General features: G+C 34.3%; 1 protein-coding gene across 1 annotated transcript in view; it reads left to right on the forward strand.

Moving 5' to 3' along the window:
• ZDHHC17 (zDHHC palmitoyltransferase 17) overlaps positions 1-22,751 on the forward strand; it is a gene marked incomplete at both ends in the record, with an annotated part of 93,212 nt that extends 70,461 nt beyond the window's left edge. Inside the window, 9 exons of the mRNA XM_079714285.1 lie at positions 2,633-2,775; positions 4,164-4,266; positions 11,453-11,575; positions 12,806-12,868; positions 16,477-16,570; positions 17,462-17,545; positions 18,982-19,139; positions 19,809-19,903; positions 22,613-22,751. Coding sequence (XP_079570411.1) covers positions 2,633-2,775; positions 4,164-4,266; positions 11,453-11,575; positions 12,806-12,868; positions 16,477-16,570; positions 17,462-17,545; positions 18,982-19,139; positions 19,809-19,903; positions 22,613-22,751 — 1,002 coding nt within the window. The remainder of the gene's footprint in view (positions 1-2,632; positions 2,776-4,163; positions 4,267-11,452; positions 11,576-12,805; positions 12,869-16,476; positions 16,571-17,461; positions 17,546-18,981; positions 19,140-19,808; positions 19,904-22,612) is intronic.
• Between the last annotated feature and the right edge of the window lie 3,378 nt (positions 22,752-26,129).

The following is a 26,129-nucleotide window of genomic DNA, read 5'->3' on the forward strand; positions in this document are numbered from 1 at the left end:
GCCCTCACACAGAAACAAAGACCCCAACACAGCAAAAATAAATAAATTAATCAATAAGCTCCTATCCCCAACGTCTTAAAAAAAAAAAAACCCAAAAAACTGCATGTGGGGCTTCCCTGGTGGCGCAGTGGTTAAGAGTCCACCTGCCGGGCTTCCCTGGTGGCGCAGTGGTTGAGAGTCCGCCTGCCGATGCAGGGGACACAGGTTCGTGCCCCGGTCTGGGAAGATCCCACATACCGCGGAGCGGCTGGGCCCGTGAGCCATGGCCGTTGAGCCTGCGCGTCCGGAGCCTGTGCTCCGCAACGGGAGAGGCCACAACAGTGAGAAGCCCATGTAACGCAAAAAAAAAAAAAAAAAAAAAAAAAGAGTCCACCTGCCGATGCAGGGGACACGGGTTTGTGCCCCAGTCTGGGAAGATCCCACATGCCACGGAGCGGCTAGGCCCGTGAGCCATGGCCGCTGAGCCTGCGCGTCTGGAGCCTGTGCTCTGCAACGGGAGAGGCCACAACAGTGAGAGGCTCACGTACCGCAAAAAAAAAAAAAAAAAAAAAAAAACTGCATGTAAATCTACAATTATTTCAAAATAAAAAGTTTAATTAAAAAATAGATTACTGAAATGTAGAATCTGGGTGGTGGATATACAGATATTCACTATAAAATACTTTCAAATTTACTATATATTAGAAACGTTCTGTAATGAAATATACGAGAAAATAGATTTTTCATGTCTACAAATGCAGCGCATCACCATTACATCTTTACAATATTATAATATGTATATTAAATGACAGCTTGAAATAAATCCAGAAATCACACACATCAGTATTTAACCAGGTGAAATGAGCCTATATTCACACAAAAAATTATATGTGAATGCTTATGATGTCTTTATTTACAGTCAGAAACTGGAAACAAGCTTAATCCCTCAGCTGGGGGATGGGTAAGCAGACTGTGACACATCCTGTAATGGAATACTACTCAGCCTTAAAAAGGAACTTACTACTAATACACGTAACAATATGGATGAATGTCAAATGCATTTGCTAAGTGAAAGAAGCCAGATTTAAAAGACTGCATTCAGTATGACTCCTTTTATGTGACATTCCTGCAAAAGAAAAAGTAAAAGGACAGATATCAGACTAGTGGTTGCCAGGGCTTAGGCCTGGTGGCATAGGGTATTTCAGGGCTTGATGGGACTGTTCTGTGTCTTGATATTCATGCTTGTTACACAACTGTGTATATTCATCAAAACTCAGAGAACTGTACACAGAAAAGGGTGAATTTCACTGTATGTAAATTGTGTCATAATTTTTAATAGTGAAAAAGTGTGGCCATTAATAATGAAAAAATGTGGCCATTGCTGAGGGAGAACAAGTGTCTTGACTAAAAACAAACCAAGTTAAAGATAATTTTAGAAAATACTTTTTCAAATGACACATGTCCACCTTCTCTCCCACCAATACCCACCCTTAGTCATACACTCTCTCCTCCCAGTTGTAAACTTTCTCTAATGTCTTGATATGAAATTCACACGTAATAGAGATGAAGAAACAAACTGGAAGGGTGTTATTTCACTATAGCATAAAATGAAACTCTGAAGTCAATATGTTTAATTATAAGTCTAAGTTAAAATTACACAATTAGTTCAGAAAATGAATTACACTGGCTGAATTGGGGAAGACATGGTCATTTATATGAAAAAGTATTTATTTCAGTAGAAGCCAACGGTATGAAAGGTGTGCTAAAAATAAAAGAGGCATAATACAATATAATCTTGGCCTTCAGAAAGGTAAATATTCAACGATGAGAGTAATATTTACACTCTGAACTTCGTTGGATCACAGCTGGAATATCATATAGTTTTGTCACTTAAGGTAACTCGAGAGACTTGACAGCTGCTTGTAAGTTTGTGAAGGGCTGTTATGTAGGAGCGGCAGTAGACTTTGTGTTGCTGTGAAGATACCAGGGAAGCAGGCAGGTTTTATACTTATGAGTATTTCTAACAGTTAGACCAGTACAAAAGTGAAATGGTACTACGTCTGAAATATTAAGCACTCTGCTTTGATATGTGTTTAGAGGCACAACGTCTCCATTCTGTGGTCTCTGGGACCCTGTAGTTTGTTTGATTTTATTCTCTATCTTACTTTAAGGTTTTAATATACTGTATATGTATATATATATATATGTATTATTCAAAATATCTTCTCCAGGCCAAGCATACTCAGGTTTCCTTATCTGATATAGCTGTTGGACCTACAGTCATTCTGGTTGCCCTTGTCTCCTTAGTTATGAATGCTTTTGTTAAAATGGGTGGTATTTTCATGAACTGTTTTCTAGCCTATCCATGTGTTGGCAGGTGGTACTGCTGTCTCCTGTATCTGACTATCTAGACCCAGTCCTATAACTTCTATTCTCATTTTCTACAGTTTTAACCAAGAACTTTTAAATTGTTTATTTAATACCTCTTTCTAGAAAACAGAGGCTAACACCTTAAATAGTATCTGTATATAGTAGATATATTTGAATGAATGAATTTCACCCCTGTTCTATGTTTTCACAAAGGTAACAGTGATTCACATTGAGGTTACTTGAAACATGCAAAAGTTTCTCTCTTTTTTTTTTTTCTGTACAGGAATTTCGGCAGAAAGTAATGCTGGGAACTCCTTTCCTAGTTATTTGGCTGGTTGGGTTTATAGCAAACCTAAATATTGATTCTTGGCTCATTAAAGGGCTAATGTATGGTGGCGTTTGGGCTACAGTACAGTTTCTTTCAAAGTAAGTGTGTTGTTTTTAGCTATATTTTTAACTGGACATGTAAGAATATAGTTTGGACCTGGCTATATAAAATTAATGTTTTGTATATATTTAGAACACTGCCTTTATATAACTTGTTTGATCTTAATTTAATGTTAAAGAATTTGGGGCAGATTTATATCTGAAATCTTTAACATTTTTAACATTGTTGTTAAAAATGACTCTAAAGGTACTTTCAGTGACAAAGTCTAACATGTAATTTTTAAGGCTAAAATACGGCTTTAAGACATTTCAATAGAAGTAGACTCAAGTTTGTTGAACTCTAAATGTAATATATATTGCTTATTTCTGGGTAACTATAATGCTTCAGCTTACCTTTCCATAGGAATTATATTTGCTTTGATCATAGGCAGTGTGCAAGAAAGAGGTTTGATATTAGCACAAGGTAGAGTCTAAGCATATGAAGTAATGCTCAGTTTTGTTTTTTTTTTAAATTTTCTCTTTTTTTACTTAAACATTGTGATCATGCCCTTTTCTTCTTATCCCTAGATCCTATTCCCCTAAAGTGGCCCATCCAGCAAACTAGGCAGGCATTTATGATCCAGAACTTCCCACCTAATTTCCATTCCTTTAGTACCTTGTTTTCACCAGAATTTCAAAAGAGAGTTCTGAAAATAATTCAGAGAGAGATGGGAATGACTGGTAATGCACTAATGTGGTAACTCTCAGGAGGAGGCTTAATTCTAGGTAATTAATCTCATTTTAGTGTTTCTAGGCGCTCCAAGGGGTAGTGTAGGTAGGAATTCACCAATACTCCCTACTTAGTGTACATGGATGGTTGATCCTGCTTATGTTTAATAAAATTTATCAGTATTTATTTTTCCTGAATTCTGAATGCTGTAAATAATGACCTTTAATTCCTCCAAGTTAGCGAGTTCATTCTCTTTGAGAAGATGTGCTGAAAGCTTAGTGGGAATGTGTAGGTAAGGAGAAATAATGATGAAACATAGAGAAAAACTTGGGGATTGCTTTGCACTCATTTGTTAAAATTATGTCTTTGGTGGGTAATATGCTGGGTGATAGAGTTACTATATATACTAAAGTGAGTTATTGATTTAAGAGAATAGGAATACAGTGAAATTCTAAAGTTGAAAAGTACATAGAATATAATTTTAATTCTGATGAATTAAAAGTAGCTTCAGACTCTTGCTGAGTCATTCAGCTGTGCACTCATTTCTTACTGAGTACTATGAAAACAGTATTGATATTTAAGCATCCTGGATTTCTGGGTTTTGTTAAGAGTATACTATACAGAATATATGTGATTTTCATTTAAATAAATAAATAAATATCCTTTTTTACAATGAAATATAGAGTTCAAATTCAATAAAACTTCTTGTGTTTTACAGATCCTTTTTTGATCATTCAATGCATAGTGCATTGCCCCTTGGAATATATTTGGCAACCAAATTCTGGATGTATGTGACGTGGTTCTTCTGGTTTTGGAATGATATCCTTTGGTTATAAAGGTCTTAGTTTAATAATAATTTAACATAAGAGCTGAACTACTCACAACGTGCTACAGTAAAACAGTATTCCTAGAAAAATAAGTATGAACTAATGTATTGTTTTTAAATGTTTCATATTTAATAAATTGCTTTTCAAAGCTGCTTTTAATAACATCAGCAATAATAATAATAGTGACCATTTATTGATTTTTTAAGGGGATTGTCTTAAATACTTTGTGCTCCATTTAGTATACATCCTATACGTTAGTACTGTTGTCTCCCATTTTATAGATGAGACAGTTTAGGCTTAAATAGGTTAAGCTGTTATTCTTGCCCAAGGTCACACAGCTAGTCTCTAATAAAGCAGGGTCGAAACACATATTTGTCTTATTCTATAACACTTACTCTGAACCTTTCTACTGAACTGTGATTTCCATATTTTAGTGTCAAATTATTTTCTCTAAATATTTTCTTATTATCACAACTTACTATTTTGCTGTGATAGGTAACAGTTAATTTTCTCTTTTGCTTCATGAAAAGCATGTAATGCTGTATCTTCAAATGTTGCTAACTTCAGCATATTATTTCAATGTACTATACTTTTAAAAAGTAATATAATTTGAAATTGCAAATGTGTGTGTATGCGTGAGATTCAGATCTCACATCTCAAGAAGTGAGTCACATCTCAAGAAATAAGGACAATGTCAATTTTTGATATTTTTAATGGAAAAAATCAACCAGTAAGACAGTCTATTTTATTATAATAAAGGTACATGTTTCATAAATGTCTTAATCATTTTTCAAAACATTGCTATAAAAAGTATATAAGATTTTAAATGGTATGAATTATTCAGTAACTTTTAACTGTTCTGAACAAAATTAATTAATAGCTGGTTTCACTTCACAGTGTTACATGTTTTAATATTGCATTCTTTTTAAGTTGTTTTGTGTATTAGACAAAAGCAAGATATGCTAACTTTCTTTGTGAAATGGAGCCTCAGAATTGTAACTACACTTCTAATTCTTATATTTTCACAGCATTGTAGGATTACTTTTAGAAAGTATAGTACGTTTTAAATACTTTCTTAGCATAGTGTCTACTGAAATTTTTCCATGTGGCAGTTTTCACTAGCCCATTCTGGGCTTGTATTATACTTTGATATAAAAATTGTTCTTCAGGGATTTATTAAGCATTAGAACTGTCTTATTGGAAGATTTAATGAGTAAAATGTATCTGCTCATTTTCAGCACCTCATCTATTTTAAATTTATAAAAAAGCACTGACGTCTGAAATGACTTTAGTATTCCAGACGTATTTTCTAACTGTGCTTCCCAAATTGGACAGTAAATTTTATGTTCAAGAAAAAAAGTCAGATTCACATCTCAAAATAATTTTAGACTGTTGCTGTACTCTTATTAATCTGTTTGGATGTAAGTAGAGAAAAACAGGATAATTAGTAAAGTAACAAATAATGAAAACTTTATGTCAGAGAGTTTTATATAGTCTGTGTATAAAGACTTGTGCCTAGGAACATCAGATGGCACTTAAGCACTATACTTGGAGACCATTTTAAACAGCAAAATCACCAAAAGAAGCACACAAATGCTAAACAAGAAGGCAGAGTATTGCCTCGTGTAACTCAGCGGGGAATGTGTGCATAGGGCAGCTCATATTTCTTGCTGCTTTGCACATACAAATGACTGCAAAAGCACTGTCAATATTGATTTTGGAGTTACAAATAAATTCTAGCTAGTAGGCATGAGGATCAACTGTATAAAAGTTGTTTTAGTTCTCATAATATGTTACCCAATTTAAGTTAGGTAAGTATTACCCCATATACATGTTATATTTGTTTAGTGATTTTCTGGTTTCTAGTTCTTTCAGATATGTTGTTTTACTTGGTTCTCAGAACAATTCTTTGAGATTAAAAAAATAAACCACACAAATCGTAATGCTATTTTCTAACTGATGGAAAAGTTGAGGTTCAGAGAAGTTGTATGTCTTGCTCAGAGTTACATAGCTAGGTAATTATCGAGAGTCTGATATAGAAACCAGCTCTTTGACCTGATACAGTATGTCTTCAAAAGCCCTATATTCTACTCTGAACATAATTTTTAAGTTCCTAAACCTTCTTAGAAAGCAATTTAGCAACCTGTAGAAAGGGCCTTTGATCTCTTAATTATTCATAAGTAAATAATAAGAGATAAGATCAAAGATTTATTTACAAGGATGTTTATCATAGTACCATTTACAATATAATAGGGAAAAAATGGAAATAACCTAAATGTCCAACCTGAATAGGAGGAAAGATTTTTCAGTTATGTGACATACGGTACAGGATAAAATAGCCATTAAAATGCTTTTCTAGGGCCTCCCTGGTGGCGCAGTGGTTGGGAGTCCGCCTGCCGATGCAGGGGACGCGGGTTTGTGCCCCGGTCCGGGAGGATCCCACATGCCGCGGAGCGGTTGGGCCCGTGGGCCGTGGCCGCTGGGCCTGCACGTCTGGAGCCGGTGCTCCACGACAGGAGAGGCCACGGCAGTGAGAGGTCCGCGTACTGCAAAAAAAAAAAAAAAAGCTTTTCTAAGACTTAGTGATATGGGCTCATACTTAGAATATAACAAATGAAATAATAACAAATGAAAAAATACTAAATTGTATTTACAGAGAGATTCTAATTTTAAAACGTGTGAATAATAAGAGCTGGAAGTGAGTACATGTAATTTTAGCTGTGGTTATTTCTGGGTGTGAGATTTGTGAGTGATTTTCTTGTGCTTTTATTTATTTGAAAATTTTGTTCATTGACCATACTTCTTTTATAATAAACAACTCTAAAATTCACTGTGGTAAACAGTAGAGTCTACTGTTTATTGTGTTGGCAACACTTTTGAAATAACTTATTAGAAATTTTATATCTAAAAATAATTATTTTTCAATCAGGTCTTAAGCTTCTTAAACCAAAGTTGGATGTGAGAAACTTATGGAACCTGGATCATTACATATGTAAAAATCAAAACAGTGCAGAATTATCATTTTTACCATTCTTTCCTATGCATTTTCCTCTTGAGCATTTTTTCCTGTAGTTTACTCTTAGGACTTTTTCAGTTTTACATGTATCTCTGCTAGTTTCCTTCTCATATTTTCTAAGCTTTTTAATCCCTATCTTTAGGTATCCAGTCATCACCTGTGAATTCCAACAATACTGCTATAAATATTCTTGTATATATTTTTTGTGCACATGTGCAGGTTTCTGTGAAGTCATTAAAGATACTCTTACAAAAGTTCTTAGTTCACATGTGTTTGACTACTGTGTATAGCGAATGATGTGACGGGAGAGGTCAGTGTCTTCCTTTTTGCTCATTAGAGAACTCATTGCTCCAACACACTCTTTCCTCACTCAGTTGCAGTATCAACCTCGATATTTATCAAGTTTCCTGTACTCTATTCGGTTTACTGATCTGTGTGCCTTACCAGTACTGTATTATCATATTACTGTAGCTTTATTCTTAACTCATGGTATCTGGTAGGCCAAGTTTCCCAACTTTTTTGTTTCTCAGGAATATCTTACCTCTTTTTAGCCCTTTGCACTTCTACTTAAATTTTTAAAAATCAGCTCCTTAAGTTCCATGGGAAGCCTAATGCAATTTTGATTGAAATTCTGTTTAAGCTATAGAATAATTTAGAGAAAAATGACTTCTTTCTGATATTTAGATCTTTGCTATTTCAGAATATCCTAGAGTGGGTGGCTTAAACAACAAAAATTAATTTTCTCACAGTTCTGGATCAGGATGCCCACACGGTTGTGTTCAGGTGAGGGCTCTCTTCCCGGCTTACAGACAGTCACCTTCTCCCTGTGTCCTCACATGGCAGGAAGAGAGTGAGAGAGATCTCTCCTTTCCTCTTCTTATACAGCCACAGTCCTGTTGGGTTAGGGCCCCACCCTTATGACCTCATTTAACCTAATTATCTCCTAAAGAGCCTATCTCCAGGTACAGTCACATTATAAGTTAGGGCTTCAGCATATCAATTTGGAAGAGGGGAGACATGATTCAGTCCATAGCAGAAGTCCAGGGTGGGATTGATGAGAATTCTGACTTTGTATTTTCATCCACATTTCCCATACTACTAATACAGATGGAGGTGGGATTAAGAACTACCCCAGGCGGCCTGTCTCACCAGAATTATCTTCTTTCCTTGACCTCCAGTTTGAACTTTATAGTATAGTGTGGCTTGTCCCCTTTCCAAAGTTGTTGCTGGCATTTTGCGGGTCACTTGGTTGGTTTGATTTACCGTTTTTGGTTCATTTTGGGGGTATTATGGTAAGTTAGAGCTTCAGTTCACAGCAGGCATCAAAATAACATCCAAGTAGATTAAAGAGTTAAATAGAAAAAGAAGATTCCATACACATTTAAATGAAAACGTTGATGACAAGTATTTGTTTTATCTCTAATGGGAGGAATGTTTAAGCATAAAAACATAAATATAAATTAAGAATAAAATAGTGCTTCTCTTCTACATTTGCAACTTTTTTCCTTTGCTCAATGCTAATGCAAACATAGTGATCAACAAATGTGTATTGCTAGTGGGGTTATAAATTGGTGTATCTTTCTGTAAATAATCTGATGGTATAAAAATATATATCAAGCTCTAAAAATGTTCATACCCAAAGATATTGTTCCCATAATATTTAATGACCCAGGATACACTGCCGAGCACTTTGGAGAGGCAGAATAGCATAGGTAGTAAGAGCCTAGCTTGTAATACCAGCTCCACCTCTAATCCATTCTTTAATCTTAGACTGCTTAATTAACCTCTGCCTCAGTTTTGTCATGGGGATAGCAGCAGGCTTTATCATAGGGTTTTTGTACAGCCTAAATGGCTTGTAGTCAGTGATAAACAAGTGTTATTTTATTAGTGTTAATAAATACACAGTGATCTCAATTATGATTAAAAGTGCAGAATACCAAAAATAAAAGGAGTTATCTCTAGGTTGTAGAGTTATTGTTTTTGTCTTTATGCTTTTTAGTGTTTTCTAACTTTCATTAGGAAAGAAGGTTTACAAAAAACAGCCATACCAAAAAATTATTTCTGTTACATGCTTTAAATTAACTGCACTGATCTATTGCTAAAGCTAAGTTTAAACTACCATTTGAAGATACCTAATCTCTTTACCTTTAAAAAAACAAAGAAATTCTTTAAGTTCATCTGATATTTAATTCCTGAATACCCCTTTCAAACCTGTAGTCATTTACTGAGCTGCTAGTTAGCTCCCTGCAAATTTAATCCAGGCTGTAAGAACCTGACCTATATATTTATATGTTAGCACTTTTTGAAACTGTTATAATAAGATACTGCCCTGAAAATGCCACGGTTCAGCATTCGTTGCACATACGTTTATCCAGCTTTATTCTTAAGTGAATTTTGCTTGTTGGAGGAGCTGAAAATTTGACTTTCTGTTTATTCTCTGCTGGCTGTACCCATGGATTTTGGGGAATAAGGATGGTGAAAGTTGGGAATAAATAGGGGACTGGAGAAAGAGAAATCACTTTTATATATGGCAGGTGACATTAACTACTCTTTCTTCTTCCTTTTTTTCCTCTTGTATTTTAAGTGGTTGTTTAGTGTTTTCATATTTACCAAACAAATATAGGGTTGTTTCATTCATGAAGCTGTTCTTTCTTACCTGTGCTTCATAAGAAATGTAAAGAGTGTGTATACATGATAATGTCCAAAAGTCTTACAGAATGTTTGTATGATACTTGTACTACATAAAATCTTTTTTTTTTTTGGCCGCACCCTGTGCTTTGTGGGATCTTAGTTTCCTGACCAGGGATCGAACCCAGGCCCTCGGCAGTGAGAGTGAGGAGTCCTAACCGCTGGACCACCAGGGAATTCCCAGCCTAACATTTTATTAAATCTTTCGGTTTTTTTTTTTAACATGTACATGGGGGCCTTCATAAATAATGAAAACCTGAAGAAGTGACCAGAGTAGGAATCTTTATGCCTTTTAGCAAAGAAACGATACATTTGTGAAGAAATGACAAGACAGAGGGTTTGAGCTAGGGGCAGTCAGTTATGGGGATGTGACTAGGAGCTGTGTGGGGAGACTAGTGGAAGAGAAGGGTTAGTGCAGTCAGTATGTGAACACAGGTCCCTGTCTGTCAGAGTCCTTCCCAGGCTTTGGTGATGAGGCCTTTCCTTTCTTCTCTGGTACAGGGAAGGCACCATTCTCGTGGGAAATTTTGTGAACAGCTTTTGTACCTACGTAAAATCTTGAAAGTGGTATGTTTTGTGTCCCAAAAATGTGTTGCTCTAGCAACATTGCTTTATTTCTCCCAGTGTTATTGAAAATAGTCTTTGGGGCTTCCCTGGTGGCGCAGTGGTTGAGAGTCCACCTGCCGATGCAGGGGACACGGGTTCGTGCCCTGGTCCGGGAAGATCCCACATGCCGCGGAGCGGCTGGGCCCGTGAGCCATGGCCGCTGAGCCTGCGCGTCCGGAGCCTGTGCTCCACAACGGGAGAGGCCACAACAGTGAGAGGCCCGCGTACCGCAAAAAAAAAAAAAAGAAAAAAAAAAAGAAAATAGTCTTTGATTCTTCACTTATAAGTGCCTAGTACATTTCTTATATTTTCATTAGGTAGAAAAATGTAAACATAGACACTGTTTCTGTTTTAAGCAAGTTTATAAGTACCTTTTCTAAAATTAAGGTCACCTTGAATGTGGGCAAAAATGGCAACAGAGAGAATGTAAAAACAATCTTTTAAATAGATGGGTGTGATATCTAAGTGTGTGGTAGATTTTAATGCATATAGATAAAATATTGATAATATGCTAATTACTTTGAACATGAGAAGTCCCTTCATTTTTGTCAAAATAATGATCATTTAAAAATAATGTATTCACTGACTTTTAAAAAGTGTCAGATAACCCTACATGATTTAAAGTTTATAAACAATTCACATTTTTATTTTTTACACTTACTTATGAGCAGAATGGGAAATGTATTTATTTTGATGTAATAGATAGACTAGCATGTATAGATGTAATCTATTTTGATGTAATAAATAAACCATCTTGTATTTTTTGTAGGTTTTTTTGTGTGTGTGTGATAAAATTTTACAGATTATAAGTTTACCTATAATAATAACTAGTTTTCATTGCTTCTGTAGATTCCTTAACTTTAGGTACATCTCAACTTTTTATTTATCCATCTTCCATTCCTTGTCAATAGTATTGCACTTTTCTACAATTTTGGAAAATCTTGGAAATCAGATCCAGGGATTATTAAAGCTACAGAGGAACAAAAGAAAAAGGTAGCAAGATGCAATCTGACTAGTCACATGTGTTTTATTGCCAGATTATCAGTATTTTTAGCAGATAATAGAGTACAAAAAAGGAAACTATAAATTTCAAACCAAACTGAGATTATGTGTAGTTGGTGCTCACCTTTGGTGTTCTAGTGATGCCTGTCCTTACAGTCCCATGACATTTTTAAATTTCATGTTTCTCTCCTTTATAAGGATTATGATTGTTTTGAGGGACAAACAGCAGTAGTTTACACATCTCTGTAAACCTTCAGCAAATAAATATGCATTCAGTAAATGTTTGTTAAATGACTGTAAATTAGAAGGCCACTAAACTGGTTGATAGTGTAGATATATTGTTCTAATAACTGAAATGTTTGTATATATGATCCAGGGCACCCCTCATCTATAGCTGAGGTATGTAGGAAACTGAATTTATAATCCAAAGATGTCACGGTAAGTAGAGAATTGGATTAGAGGCAATTAGATCATTTTAAGAGCTGTTTAATCCAGTCTCTGAAAACAGAACAAATCCTGATGAATTATTTCCTATCCACAATGGATTAAAATACTAGTAGGTTCTTACGGTCTAATCTTCCCCTTTCTAGGCTGCATAAAGAGTGCTACCCTTATGTTCCAGTATTCTTTAGACATTCCTGGTTATTGATTTGCCAGGTTTTCTTAGTCATAATCCAGTTCTGAAGATTCAGTTCTTTATTGGACTTAGGTTTACATTCACCCCTTAATCATCAAAACCTTATACAGACTAGCTCTTAGGTCATTTAGTTTTATTCTCAGAGAAATATTCCCATAACTAAATTTAGGGTTGCTTTTTCATATATCCAAGAAATAAAATTCCTATATTCATATTATAATGAAATAGCAGAAGTAAGCAAAGAGATTTTATTATCTTCAGCTGAAAACATTGGTTAATTAAAAATGGGCATTGCATTTGCTGATACTCATATATTTATTTTTATTGAAGTATACTTGATTTTCAGTGTCGTGTTAGTTTCAGGTGTACAGCACAGTGATTCAGTTATACATATATATATTTTTCTTTTTCATATTCTTTTCCCTTATAGGTTATTACAAAATATTGAGTATAGTTCCCTGTGCTATGCAGTAGGTCCTTGTTGGTTATCTATTTTATATTTAGTAGTGTGTATTGATACTCATATTGGTGGCACAATGATTGGTATTGTTCTGTTTTGAATACTTTTTTTTTTTAATTCACAGACAATAGTTGAACTTGCAGAGACAGGAAGTCTGGACCTCAGTGTATTCTGCAGTACCTGTTTGGTAAAATATTTTTTTCTTTATTCTTCTCTCTCTCTTCTTCCCCTACCAGTGGCATAGCGTAGAGAGTCTGGGAAACCAGGACAGTTTCTTTCACTGAGCACATTTCTTGACCCACCCCTGCAAAATGCCTTTTAGATCATGGTACGAGAGGAAAGATGGTGAAAAGATGTCCCCTTTCCAATGTGCTTATTCCCCCGATGGTAGACCTTAACTACACTTCTGATTCAGTGGTGCCATTCATTTGTATTCATTCTTATTCTCTTTTTCTCTCTTAAAATGTAATTCAACAAATAAAAAACTAAGTAATAAAAGTATTTAACATCAAAAGTTTACTATGATTCCCTAATATACTGTTATCCTAATTACATTTTAAGAAAATTTATTCTTATATTTAAACCTCACAGTGGGAAATTATTAGATAACTTTTAAGACAACATGGCCTCTAAACTGGTTCAATTAGAGCAGTTATCCATCTGTATTAGAGTGTTTATTCAACTTAGAGCACTATTCTATCATTGATATTAAACGTCATATTCAACCAGGTCATAGATAAAGCTATATATGAAATTAAATGGCATTTACTTATGGAATCAGATATAGTGATATTGATATTGTTTTATTACTATAGACATCTAATTTCTATATAATAATACTGTTTTGTGTTTTAATGATTTTCTGCTTAATTTTTATAATTAGTTCTTGTGGAAAATATATGGACTGCCACAGTGGTTAAACCATATTTCTCTACATGGAAATGGAAATATCCCCAAATCATGCTTGAAGCTAAATGCTCTTTTATACCTTTAAGTTATACACGACAACTGAACTAATATCTTAACAGTTGAATAATAATAAAAATAATTGATTTAGTTTAGGATTCTGGAATGAGTTTTTGAAACCAAGCTCTACTTCTGCAGATTCTTTTAAGGTGTTTCACTTAACCAAACAGTTGTTTGGTTGGTTGTTTCTTTGACCTAACAGTTATGATTTTGGATGTTCAAAATATATACTGCTTTACTCTTGGTAACAACTTTAGGGTACTGACTGATTCTTTTGTATTTTCAAGCATGCTTTAAAAAGGCTTTTGTTTCTGTGCTTTACAATGGGTAATTTACAGAATTGTATTCTTAACATTTAGAACATTTTTATACTCTACTATTCTGTGAAAATATTATTCTATTCCGCAAAGTCAGGTGTACATTGCTGATATCCTTGCCATATAGCAAACAGGTTTGTTTTTTTTTTTAACACTTCATAGGCTACGCATTTAATCAATTATACCAAAGTGTCATTCAAACATTGTATACGTGCTTTTAGCAGTACACTCAAAGCAAGCAGTGATACATGTCATGAATAGTTAGACAACTTCACTAGAGAATTGTTTTTCCATCATGAACATTGGGGTTAAAAGTGTGGTCAAAGTAAAATAATAACTTTCCATTTTGATAGGAAGACAAACATTTGGTAAACAGTTCAATTAAATTAGTTGGATGGTTCTTCAGGGCTGATACAGATTCTTGGGTCAGCTGCCTACCACTGCTGTTCTTTTCTTATCCTGGTGTGGTTGTCATTTGGGGTCAGCAGTCTTTTCTGTAGACAGTTCAATGCAGAGGCCCTTCTTAATTGGGAAATATGAATTTAAGAGTTGATTCCCTTCAGTTTCCTTGTGCATGAGGTACTTGAGAATACCTGATAAGAAGCCTTTCATCTAGATTGGAGACAGTCCTTTAAATGATGCTTTTACCAGTATGCATAACCCCTTGGTTATAGATCATGGGGCACCTGATCTTCATCCAAAGATAGATTACAGTGATCAGCTTCAGAAACAAGCTTAGGATATCTTCTTAATAACTCAGTTAAACTTTACAATAACATAACGTAGTAACAAAGAGCTATTTGGGAAGAGAGTTTTAGATGGTAAATACTGACCTCAATTAACAAAACTAGAATTTAACATCTATTGAAACATAATCTTTTCTCTCTAAAAGTACCCTCATTTTTATCAAATATAGCCAAATTATGATTGTAGAAAGAATATCCCAAGTGGAAAACACATTTTCTAACCATTTCTTATTGTGAGGGCATCAGTCTTGCAGTCAGCAAGCAGGTTCTTTATATAGAGTTGTTCAGTACAGTTTCATTATTAAGTAAATATCTGATGGTAAGAACAAGACTTTCTCTCATCATAGCATAAACATTTTATTATATATTATGTTATCATAAGCTGCATCATTCTGCACAGATAATTTGTTATTGTAAGATAAAGAGCTTGTCCTATTATAAAATGATTCAAATCGACAGACGTATTTGTAATTATATGGATATCCTTTACTTTGAAAAATACACAAGACTCATGTAGATCAGAATTTTCTAAAAATGAATTGCTCTGTAAGTGAACTACGGCACCTGTTGTGTTCGGGAGCCTTGTGTCAGTCTTTGTGCAGAACTCATTGACAGCTGTTGCCCAAAGGGGAGACTTAGCTGCGAGTTGGAAGTAAGGATAAAATTTGTTTGATGTTTCCTGCTTCTTTCTGCAGTAGATTTAGTCTCATATCTGTGGGGAAGAATACCTTAGCCTTTTCTTGGGTCCACAGATTGTTTTAATACGTGTAAGAACTTCATAGTGCACTGATGCCTTTTTCTTAGTACCTCAGAATAGTGTGTAATTTATGCAAACTGTTGGGGAAATGTTAGTGCTTTTATTGAAACACCAATAAAGGATATTACAAAATTTGTTTCTAGCAAGGGTTAATAACTCTAGCTCTTGTCATGTATCCAGCATTGGGACTAGCAGCTCTTTGAAGATCACTAATGAGTTCTTGTATTCACTTGGTTGCTTTAGAGTAATGTAGAGAAAAACATTTCACAACACTTAAAACATCATAAACATGAGTTTTTTATTGCCTGTGAAGACCTGAAGAATGTATTTTATGTTTTTTGAAACAAACAGGGACTGCGTAAACTTCTTAAGCATGTTGTACTTTCTTAGATAAGGTCGTGCAGTTCAGCAGAGGATGTGCTATACCTTAATGTGAGATCTCAGATTTCTTTCACTGAAAGAAAGATGTGTACACTTGGTGGGATTTTTTGCTAGATTTGTAAACTTTGGGAAGACATTTTATTAATGATGTGAATTTTAAAAGCTCTCTTTTATTCACTTCTAAATTGACCTTCCTTTTACTAAGGAACCAATTTTATTTTATTAAGCAACAACCAGTATTATGACCATTAATTGCCGTGCATTTTCATTAAGAAGCCTGAAGAGTGATATTTGAGGAACTTGAGGGCTGTGAATTAAATATAGTACCATTCATTGCACCAGCAAAGTGGTCTTTGATTCTTAATTATTTTTGTGAATTGATGGTTCTGCCGCATCTTAGGAATTTATATTTTAGAGTAGACTTATCCTCTGCGTCTTTGTTGTTGCAGTTGAAATTTTATTAAACGAAAGTGATTTTTGTTTGGTTCTATTCCTTTGGAAACCTTGGTATAATCCTTTTCAAAAAATACTGGGTTTTTTTCATATTGTATTTTGAGAAAATAAAATGTTTGGCTTTCCTCTCTTAGGTATAGTGCCTTTCATAATCTTTTAACATGCCTGTTAACAGATACGGAAACCAGTGAGGTCCAAACACTGTGGTGTGTGCAACCGCTGTATAGCAAAATTCGACCATCATTGCCCATGGGTGGGCAACTGTGTAGGTAAGTTTTATTAGTAATTTCTAAATATATTGTTCATTTAAATTACTCTAGGTAACTAATGAAGTACAATATTAGAGTAGGTGTAGAAGGTTCATTCTAGCACCCTACAATACCCCTCGTTCCCCCAATTATTTTCTGAGTGGCAAAACATCAACTCAGTTGTAAGAGAGAGGGAAAAAGACATCATAAAATCAGTGTCTAGAAAAGATTGATATAATTTCTCTATCAATTATCTCTGGTGCCTACTCTTTCCTGTTTTCTCCATTGGATAACAGTGAAATCAATAAGGAGGCAGATTGTGTTGTTTTTTAGTTAAACTACAGAAAGTAAGGCAATAAAAAATATTTAAAGGTTGTTATGTACAGAGGCAGAGAAGAATGACAGATAAGAACTCTACATATCTCAGTGTTCAAGAATGGCATAGTCTGAGGAAATGAACTAAGTGGTCTGAGACGTGGCCCTGGAGATTTTATGAGAGGACAGCAGGGAAACATTACAAAGATTGTATGACTATGTTGGGGAGAAGCCTTTAAAAAGTAGGATTTTAAAGTTTATAAAAGTAAAGATAAAATAGGGTTATTTAAACCTCAGGGCAAATAGTAGAATTAAAGCTCAAACTTGTGATTTATTTGGTTCTTTAAGACTCTTTTGAATGAATATCATTGCAGTCACTACATCTTTGTGTGTCATTGTAAGCATTCTTTTATTTTAACAATTTTATTAAAACATTTATTTTCTTGAAGAACATTTTGTAAAATAAATAATGTATGTGATTATTGTCCAAGGTGTATCTCACTTTTCATGGAATCTCATCACCCCTACCTCACCCCTAGGTGTATTTCCAGTTGTTTTTTCTTAGCTAAAAAAAATTGCTTCTGTTCTGTTCTTTAGGTGCAGGCAACCATAGATACTTTATGGGCTACCTATTCTTCTTGCTTTTTATGATCTGCTGGATGATTTATGGTTGTATTTCTTGTGAGTACAATTAGTTTTTTATCTTCTTAAAACACGTGTTTGGGCTTCCCTGGTGGCGCAGTGGTTGAGAGTCCGCCTGCCGATGCAGGGGACACGGGTTCGTGCCCCGGTCCGGGAGGATCCCGCATGCCGTGGAGCGGCTGGGCCCGTGAGCCATGGCCGCTGGGCCTGCGCGTCCGGAGCCTGTGCTCCGCAAGGGGAGAGGCCACAACAGTGAGAGGCCCGTGTACTGCAAAAAAAAAAAAAAAAAAAAAAACACGTGTTTGCATACTCATGCTTTACCATATTAACAAAAAATATGATAATGACAAATGTCTTTTAACTACAAATTATGGTTTGGGGCACCTCACTACAATGAAGTATAAAGAAAAAATAGATATAGAACTGTCAAACATGTTCAACATAGAGTATAAGAAACAGAATTATCAGTTAATTATCTTTTAACAGGCTTTGAAAAGCTTCTGGGTAAAAAACACCAACATTTTTCACATCACATGCTTGCTTTGCTCTAGTAGTTTATAGATTTTGTGATTGTGCTAGTTGCTCTTTCTTACCAAACAGCTGGGAAAATATAGTTAAGTTTGCATAGAACTTGAAATGTTTTGAAGAGTAAGGTATAATTATTGCCTATTAGAGAATATTTAAAAGGTTAAGAATAAGTTGTCATTCAGTGATCATACGGGTATAGTATCTTAGAAGAAATGATGGGGTTTTATTGCACTGAGAACATAATTTGGAAAGAATTTAAATGAAAATATGAGTTACTGTCCTTCAGGGCTTGGTGGTATTTAGCACAAAGACTTAAAAATAAGTCTTGGATGATTTCCTAGTCCTCCTACTCCCACAGATATTAAGAATAATCTCTGTTATTGCCCTAATGAAAAAGGAGGTTACTTCCTCAAATAGGGATTAACAGAGAGAACGATTTGGTCAGAGATCTTTACCTAATTTCTGGCAGCCCAACACACCTGAGAGAGAGAGCATAGTCCTACTAATAACATCAGTTCTTTATGGCAGCATCTCTCAAAGAGTAGATTTTGTTTTGGAAAAAGCCCCCCTGACCAAGGTGATCTTGTGTTATGTTCCTCCCCTCCAAAGAAGTCTCACATATCTATCTGTATCATCTTATCTTTGTATAAAGGAATTGTTTTTTTACATATTGTATGTATGCAATACCAATCAAATAAAAACTGTATATCGTTACAGTACAGGTTTGTTTGTTTTTAGGATTGCCTGCTGCTTTTTCTATTTCTGCTTTTGATACGTTTTTTTCATTAATGTACAAGGGGATTATTTAAGAGTATAAAAATACTTGCATTGAAAGTCATCAGTTAAATTCTTGGATCGTGTTTTCTAAGCGATGCCTACCACAAATGTCCACACGAGGTGCTTGGATGATTATTGAGTAAATTTGAGTTCTTCTGCTCTGATTTTAGACTGGAGACTCCACTGTGAGACCAGTTATACCAAGGATGGATTTTGGACATATATTACTCAAATTGCCACATGTTCACCCTGGATGTTTTGGATGTTTCTGAACAGTGTTTTTCATTTCATGTGGGTGGCTGTATTACTCATGTGTCAGATGTATCAGGTATGTGCAAGTGCATTATTTGTTCTTTAGTGTGCTGAGAACTCTTAAAAATTCACTCCTTGCTTAAAAGATAACAATGTATTCTCTTTATAACCATTCCTACTTTTCAGTAATTAAAATTTTTTCAAGAGTTAAAATTTTCAATTTGCTGTTCCTTTCTTCTTCACTCTTGCTCTCCAGCTCTCCCTCTTCTTATCTTATGAACTTTTAACTTTCAATACTACTCCTGTCAGAACTTTTTATTTCTCTTTCCTGGTTTACATACATCCAGTTGGATATAAGTGTGAGCTTAGACTGATGGTTCCATTAATTTTGTGTGTGTTTTAATATTTTATTACCTACAAATATCAGTATTTATTCAAGAGTTTTTTTAATTAGGATTTTTTAAAAAGCTCCCTCTTAAAGGGGCTGATGGAGAAGTAGTATGTACATAATGTCCATGCCTCTACATACACAATACCAGCTGACCTGTTTTTAAATATTTTCCCTGTTTAACCAGCTACTTCTCACAGAGTCAGATGGTACCGTGTAAACCAGCTTGATGATCTCCTGATGGAAAGCCAGAAACAGACTTCATCATTTTTCTCTCCATCCTGATCCTCTTGAGAATTAACTTGTTTTATATTAAATATTCAGAGAGTTAATGGTTTGCTTTCTCTTGCCTCTTAGATATCATGTTTAGGTATTACTACAAATGAAAGAATGAATGCCAGAAGATACAAGCACTTTAAAGTCACAACAACATCTATTGAAAGCCCATTCAAGTACGTACCTATCTATGAATTTAATATTTTCCCTTGACATATAAAGTTCCTTACTAACTAAACTCAGCAAATATCTAGTGAGTACATCAAAGATAAGTATTTTCTTTAAGAATGGCAATAATATATGAAACAGGGAATATTTATTTTACTTAACAATGTGTAAAATAGCTTATAAAACATACCAAATACCAGGATTTCTGCCAGATGAAACATTGGTTAGTTCACCATAACTTTAATATTTATCACATTAACTGTATATAAATTTGTGATATTCGTTTTTTCCTTAATTATACAATTCAAACTTTATTGACCTACTAACGTTTAGTATTTGTTCTTTAACCTTTCCATCAATTTATAAATTTTCATTCAAAAATGAATGTATCCAGAAAATTGAAATAAGATTTTCAAAAATACAGTTGATTAAAATTCATTATTTAGGGAAATTTCCCAGACTCTAGGGCAACTACTTTTTGGTGCAGATTACTTACTTTATTTGCCCTCTGAATGACACAAAAATTTCCACACACCTAGTTTTCTTTTCTTTTTTTTTTTAATTGAAGTATAATTGACATATGACATTATATTAGTTTCAGGTATACAACATAATGGTTTGATACTTGTATACACTGCAAAATGATCACCGCTAAAATCTAGTTAACGTCTGTCACCATACATAGTTGCAGAATTTTTTTTTCTTGTCATGAGAACTTTTAAGATCTATTCTCTTAGCCATTTTCAAATATGCAGTACAATATTAACTATAGTCACCATGCTGTACACTGCATCCCCAGGGCTTACTTATTTTAGAACCGGAAGTTTGTACATTTTGAACCTCCCTCGCCTATTTCGCCCAGCCCCACCCCCAGCCTCTGCCCTCCACTAGTCTGTTCTCTGTATCTGTGAGCTCGAGTTTGGTTGTTCAGATTCCATGTAAGTGAGATTATGTGGTATTTGTCTTTCTTTGTCTGATTTATTTCACTTATAATGCCCTCACGGTCCATCCATGTTATCACAAGTGGCTATATTTCCTTCTTCTTTACAATGGCTGAATTTTATTTCATTGTGTGTGTGTGTGTGTGTGTATGTGTCGCATTTTTTCAATCTATTCATCTGTCGATGGACACTTAGGTTGTTTCCATATCTTGCCTGTTGTAAATAATGCTGTAATGAACATGGGGTGCAGATATCTTTTCAAGTTAGCGTTTTCATTTTTTTTGGATAAATACCTAGAAGTGGAATTGCTGGATCATATGGTAGTTCTCTTTTTAATTTTTTGAGGAACCTCCATACTGTTTTCCTCAGCGGCTGCACGAATTTACATTCCCACCAACAGTGCACAAGAATTCCCTTTTCTACACATCCTCACCAACACTTGCTTTTCTTGTCTTTTTGATAATAGCCATTCAAACAGGTATGAGGTGATATCTCATTGTGGTTTTGATTTGCATTTCCCTAAAAATTAGTGATGTTGAGCATCTTCTCGTGTCTGTTGGCCATCTGTGTGGCTTCCTTAGAAAAATGTCTATTCAGATCATCTGCCTATTTTTTAGTTGGATTGTTTGCTTTTTTGCTATTGAGTTGTGTGAGTTCTTTATAGATTTGGATATTAACCCCTTATCAGATGTATGATTTGCAAATATTTTCTCCCATTCAGTAGGTTGCCTTTTCATTTTGTTGATGGGTTTCCTTTGCTGTTCAGAACCTTTTTAGTCTAATGTAGTCTCATTTATTTATTTTTGCTTTTGTTGCCTTTGCTTTTGGTGTCAGATTCACAAATTCATCACCAAGACTGATGTCGAGGAGCTTACCACTTGTGTTTTCTGGTTTCAGTTCTTACATTCAAGTCTAATCCATTTTGAGTTAATTTTTGTGTATGGTGTAAGATAGTGGTCCGGTTTAATTCTTTTGCATGCGGCTGTCCAGTTTTCCCAGCACCATTTATTGAAGAGACTGTCCTATTGTTTTATTTATATATATATATATATATTTAAATTTGCATTCAATTCAAAGTTAAGAAACAATAGTTTCCTAATAATAGAAATATTTAAAACTTTGAGTTTTACTCAAGCTGCTTGTCTACTGCCATCAAGCTTTTGTGGTGCTATTAATTGTTGCATGTTTGTGGAAAGCATGTAAACCTTTAAATAAAAGCAAAAATAATAGAGTCGGTTGAGTAGTTTTGAGAATTCTCCCATAGGCACAATAATTATATAAGGTGTAAAACTGACTGCTTTTCCAAAGGTATTCTTGAAGTTCTAAAATTTTGGGAACTTTCCTTGATATTTCTTTTTTTAAATTGCTATTCTTAGGTACACGGTCAAGTTCATGCTATTGATATTATTTTGTCTTTTACTCTCTCAATTTTGGATATAGTTTGTCTCCTTGCCAGAGAAACACTGGTCAAGGAAAGGTTTTCTCAAAAATTGCCTATCACACAGGAATGAAAGAAATGCAAATTTGAATAACTTTAATATATAATTGTATAACCCATTGTATTAGCAAAAGAGAAAAATCAGAGCCGTGAAGAAACATGAATGCATACATATTTTGTAGAGTTATAAGCAGGTTCTTTCTGGCAGGAAACCTGAGTTTTTAAGTTTTGAAAAATATATATTTAACATTAAAATGATATTAAACTCATATTAAATTATTGTACTAATAGACTTTTTTTTCTTTTTCTTTTTCTTTTTTGGTGGGGGTGGTGTTTAGCCATGGATGTGTAAGGAATATTATAGACTTCTTTGAATTTCGATGCTGTGGCCTCTTTCGTCCTGTTATTGTGGACTGGACCAGGCAGTATACCATAGAATATGACCAAATATCAGGATCTGGGTACCAGCTCGTGTAGCAGCATCTTTATCCTATGAAGCATATTGCTGAGTGGTGCCTGAAAATTGTGTCTGTCCGTGTCTCTCTCACACTCGAATCCACATCCTTTGAACAAATAGCATGCTATATGTAGGGCTAACAGTGAATTTTACAGTCTTTTTTTTCAACACTTTTATTAACAAAAGTAAACATGGACAGAACACACTGCCACTTCTGGGAAGAATAAAGGTCTTAAAAAGAATGTTAATGGTTCTTAATGTGGGAATTCACAAAATACTCAACTTTTTGGTTTTGTTCTCATAACATTTTTCATGAAGAAAGAGTGAACTTATTCTGTTGACAGACATGGTATACTGATCAGAAATGCTTGATTCTAGCTAAAACTAAATTTATGGTATACAGCTAAATTTTATGATGCAATCTACTATTAGTATTGCATTTATTTCCAAGAAAGTTGTCTTAAATTGCTTCAGACTAGTATTATGTACGTGTTAGAATGTACATGTAAATACTGTGATAAAATCATGTGGTTTTATTAGGGATCTACTGTAATGTGTCTTCAAAGACACAAGAAAATAATGTTCACCAAAAAATGTGCTAACAATATTTTATTGCTATCAGCTGTTGGCAATGCTGATATATTTCTAGTTCAGTGAAATAATTTTTAGTAACCTTGCTCTAAGGTTTTATGGTCTGATAATAAAGCACTTGCATGAGTATAGTAAGTCATGTTATTTTGTTCAACTTAAAAGCCCTACTAAGTGCATGATACACCTCATACTTAGTATGTATACTGGCACACACTATCCAGTAAAGCATAAATTAGAATTTAATTTGATGTGCACATAGTCCAGTTTTTTAAGAGTTGAGCTATTTTCAAGAAAAGGCAGAACAAATAAGTTAATGCAAAATTCTCAATAATAGAGATAAATGGCTATACTGCAAAATAAAGTGTAGACAAAACAATGGAGTCTAGCTAAAGATGGAGCATGATCTCTGTACATACAGCACATGTGAATAAAAGAAAAGCTAATAGTATATTCTGTTTTTTAAAGAATGACCTATCAGAAAGAATTTTATCCCTAAGGTTGTTTCAATTTTCCCAATATTGAATGTTTTGAAATTTGTTAATGCTGTCTGAAACAATTTCAGAAAGATTTTCGAATTGTCAAACATAATGCACTGATCAATTTTTATTGCAGCATTTCCATACTCTCATGGTGAACTGTTGGTCACTGCTTCCATAACTATTGTTTACAGGTTTAGTCCTCTTAAGCGCTGTAGCAAACTGTGGTTCGAGCAACCTGTGGGAAACCTGTGAGAGGGAATGGGCTGGGGGAGGGTGGTCAGACCAATGACAGATCCTAGACCAGTGTAAAGATTGCGTATCTGCATATAAATAATTTATCAAATAGTTTTCTCTTTGTGTCTCTATGTGTTAGTGTATTTAAAGCTGCTCATTTCATTTTATCCAACCAAAAAGAAAAGGGAGATAATTAATGAGCTTCTAGTGATGTTCAGTATCGCTGTTAATAAGCATTATACCTTGCAAGTTCACTGCATGTCTGATGCTTGGTAAAGTTAGTATTCTCTGTAAAATGCAGATTACAGGTATTAAAGCAGTCTAGTGGTATACCCGCCCCTTGCCTTAGTAAGAGGAGCAGTGAAAATGTATATAGTTGATGTTCAGTATTTCCAAGTACCATTTTTATATAGTAGTTTCTTTGAGCATAAGTCATACATCAAAAAAATTACTCTTAGTGTACTTGAGTGTTTTAATATTAGAAAATTGGCATACGTACTTTATTTTTGAAAAGGGAAGAGATGGGTGTGGGGTGGCAATAGCATTGTGCCATTTTGTCATAGAGTGTACAAAATTGGTTAACTTTACAAATGTCTCTGCTAGTTTTGACTACTAATTGGGGGAAATTTTAGATAATTTTTAAATTCAAAGTTATTTATAAAAGGCTAGAATTCATTTTAATTTTTTGTATTTTGAGCCACTTCACGTGAAGACTCAGTTGCAGTTTTTATCGAATACATTTTTATTAACAGTCAAATACAATGGTGATTTACTCAGACTTTGGATGAGAGTGTTGTTACCATGTTCTTTCTTTATGGTACGATATTCTTTCCAGTGCAAAGGAGATGTCTTTCAGTTAAATAGAAAAAAAAACAAAACTCTAGATGTATACATGGAAAATATTAGCAATGTTAATGCTTTAGTACTAGCCATCTCATAGTACCAGTGATATTTATAACTCAGAAATGGTCTGATGGTCAGGAGCCAACCATGCCTCTGTGTACCATCTAATTATTTTGTAGGTCTGTGTGTGGAACCAGTTTAACCCCGTTCTAAAGTTGTGTATGAAGGTGACCCTTTGGGGAATAGTTCGTATCAGCTTCATTGCATACTTTTAGCAAATAGGAACTTATTTCTCAGCTCTAAACATGAATTACTTCTTTGGAATTTTTTCCTTATTTTGTTGTTCCCAGGAATTTATTTGAAATATTAATAGGCATAAAACAGCATCATTATTATACTTAAGCTATGGATATTTTTATTTTATATTTTATTTATAACTGTGCCAAGTATTATTTTGCTACTTAACGTGTTACTCTGTGGAAAGAAAAACCTGTAAAGTGTTTAATAAATTAGCTCTCCTTACATAAATTAAATCTGTCAAATTTTGTAAAATATTAATCAGAATAAATATTGACTCTTAAATGTGTGTTTGTTTTTTTGCTCAGTTCTCTTCAAGAAATTGATGAAACATGGGTAGTGGTACCTGTGATTTGAAAAGACTATTCTACATGTTTATATCTGGGTCAACTAGGAATCAGGTGGCAAGACTAGAAACTGGCAAAAGTAGAAGGTGGTGGTAGTATTCTTTTAAAAAAAAACAAAAACCAGCAACCTCTAATTCTATGTATGTTTGTGTTTGTAATGAATTTTTTTTAAATAAGAGAATATGTTTTTCTTTAAGAATTTTGTATTCCATGGAGTTACTTAGGATCCTCAAGGACTGTATGAATCTCTAAGATTTATATGTAAGTACGTCTAAAGACTGTAGTAAAATAGTGGAAAAGGAAACCTACCAAGCATTGATCTCAGTTACCTGAGAAACTCTGCATGACTAAGAAAGCTTTATTTGGGACTTCAAAAAGCAAAAATTATGGAGGAACCCTTTCCTGTTGTTCACATGATTGTTTATGGTTTAATTGAGAACCCAGTGGTATTAAACAAATATTTTCAGATTGGACTAATTTTCATTTCATAATTATTTTACTGTATTGAAAGCAATGCCTCTAGAGCTGTGTAGAACTCGAGGAACAATATTTGAACAAATATAAATAATAAAGGGAATCCTACTGTCAGCCCTCCCTTCTCATTCCA

This window comes from Hyperoodon ampullatus (genome assembly GCF_949752795.1).
Source record: "Hyperoodon ampullatus genome assembly, chromosome: 11".
Taxonomy (NCBI): Eukaryota; Metazoa; Chordata; class Mammalia; order Artiodactyla; family Ziphiidae; genus Hyperoodon; species Hyperoodon ampullatus.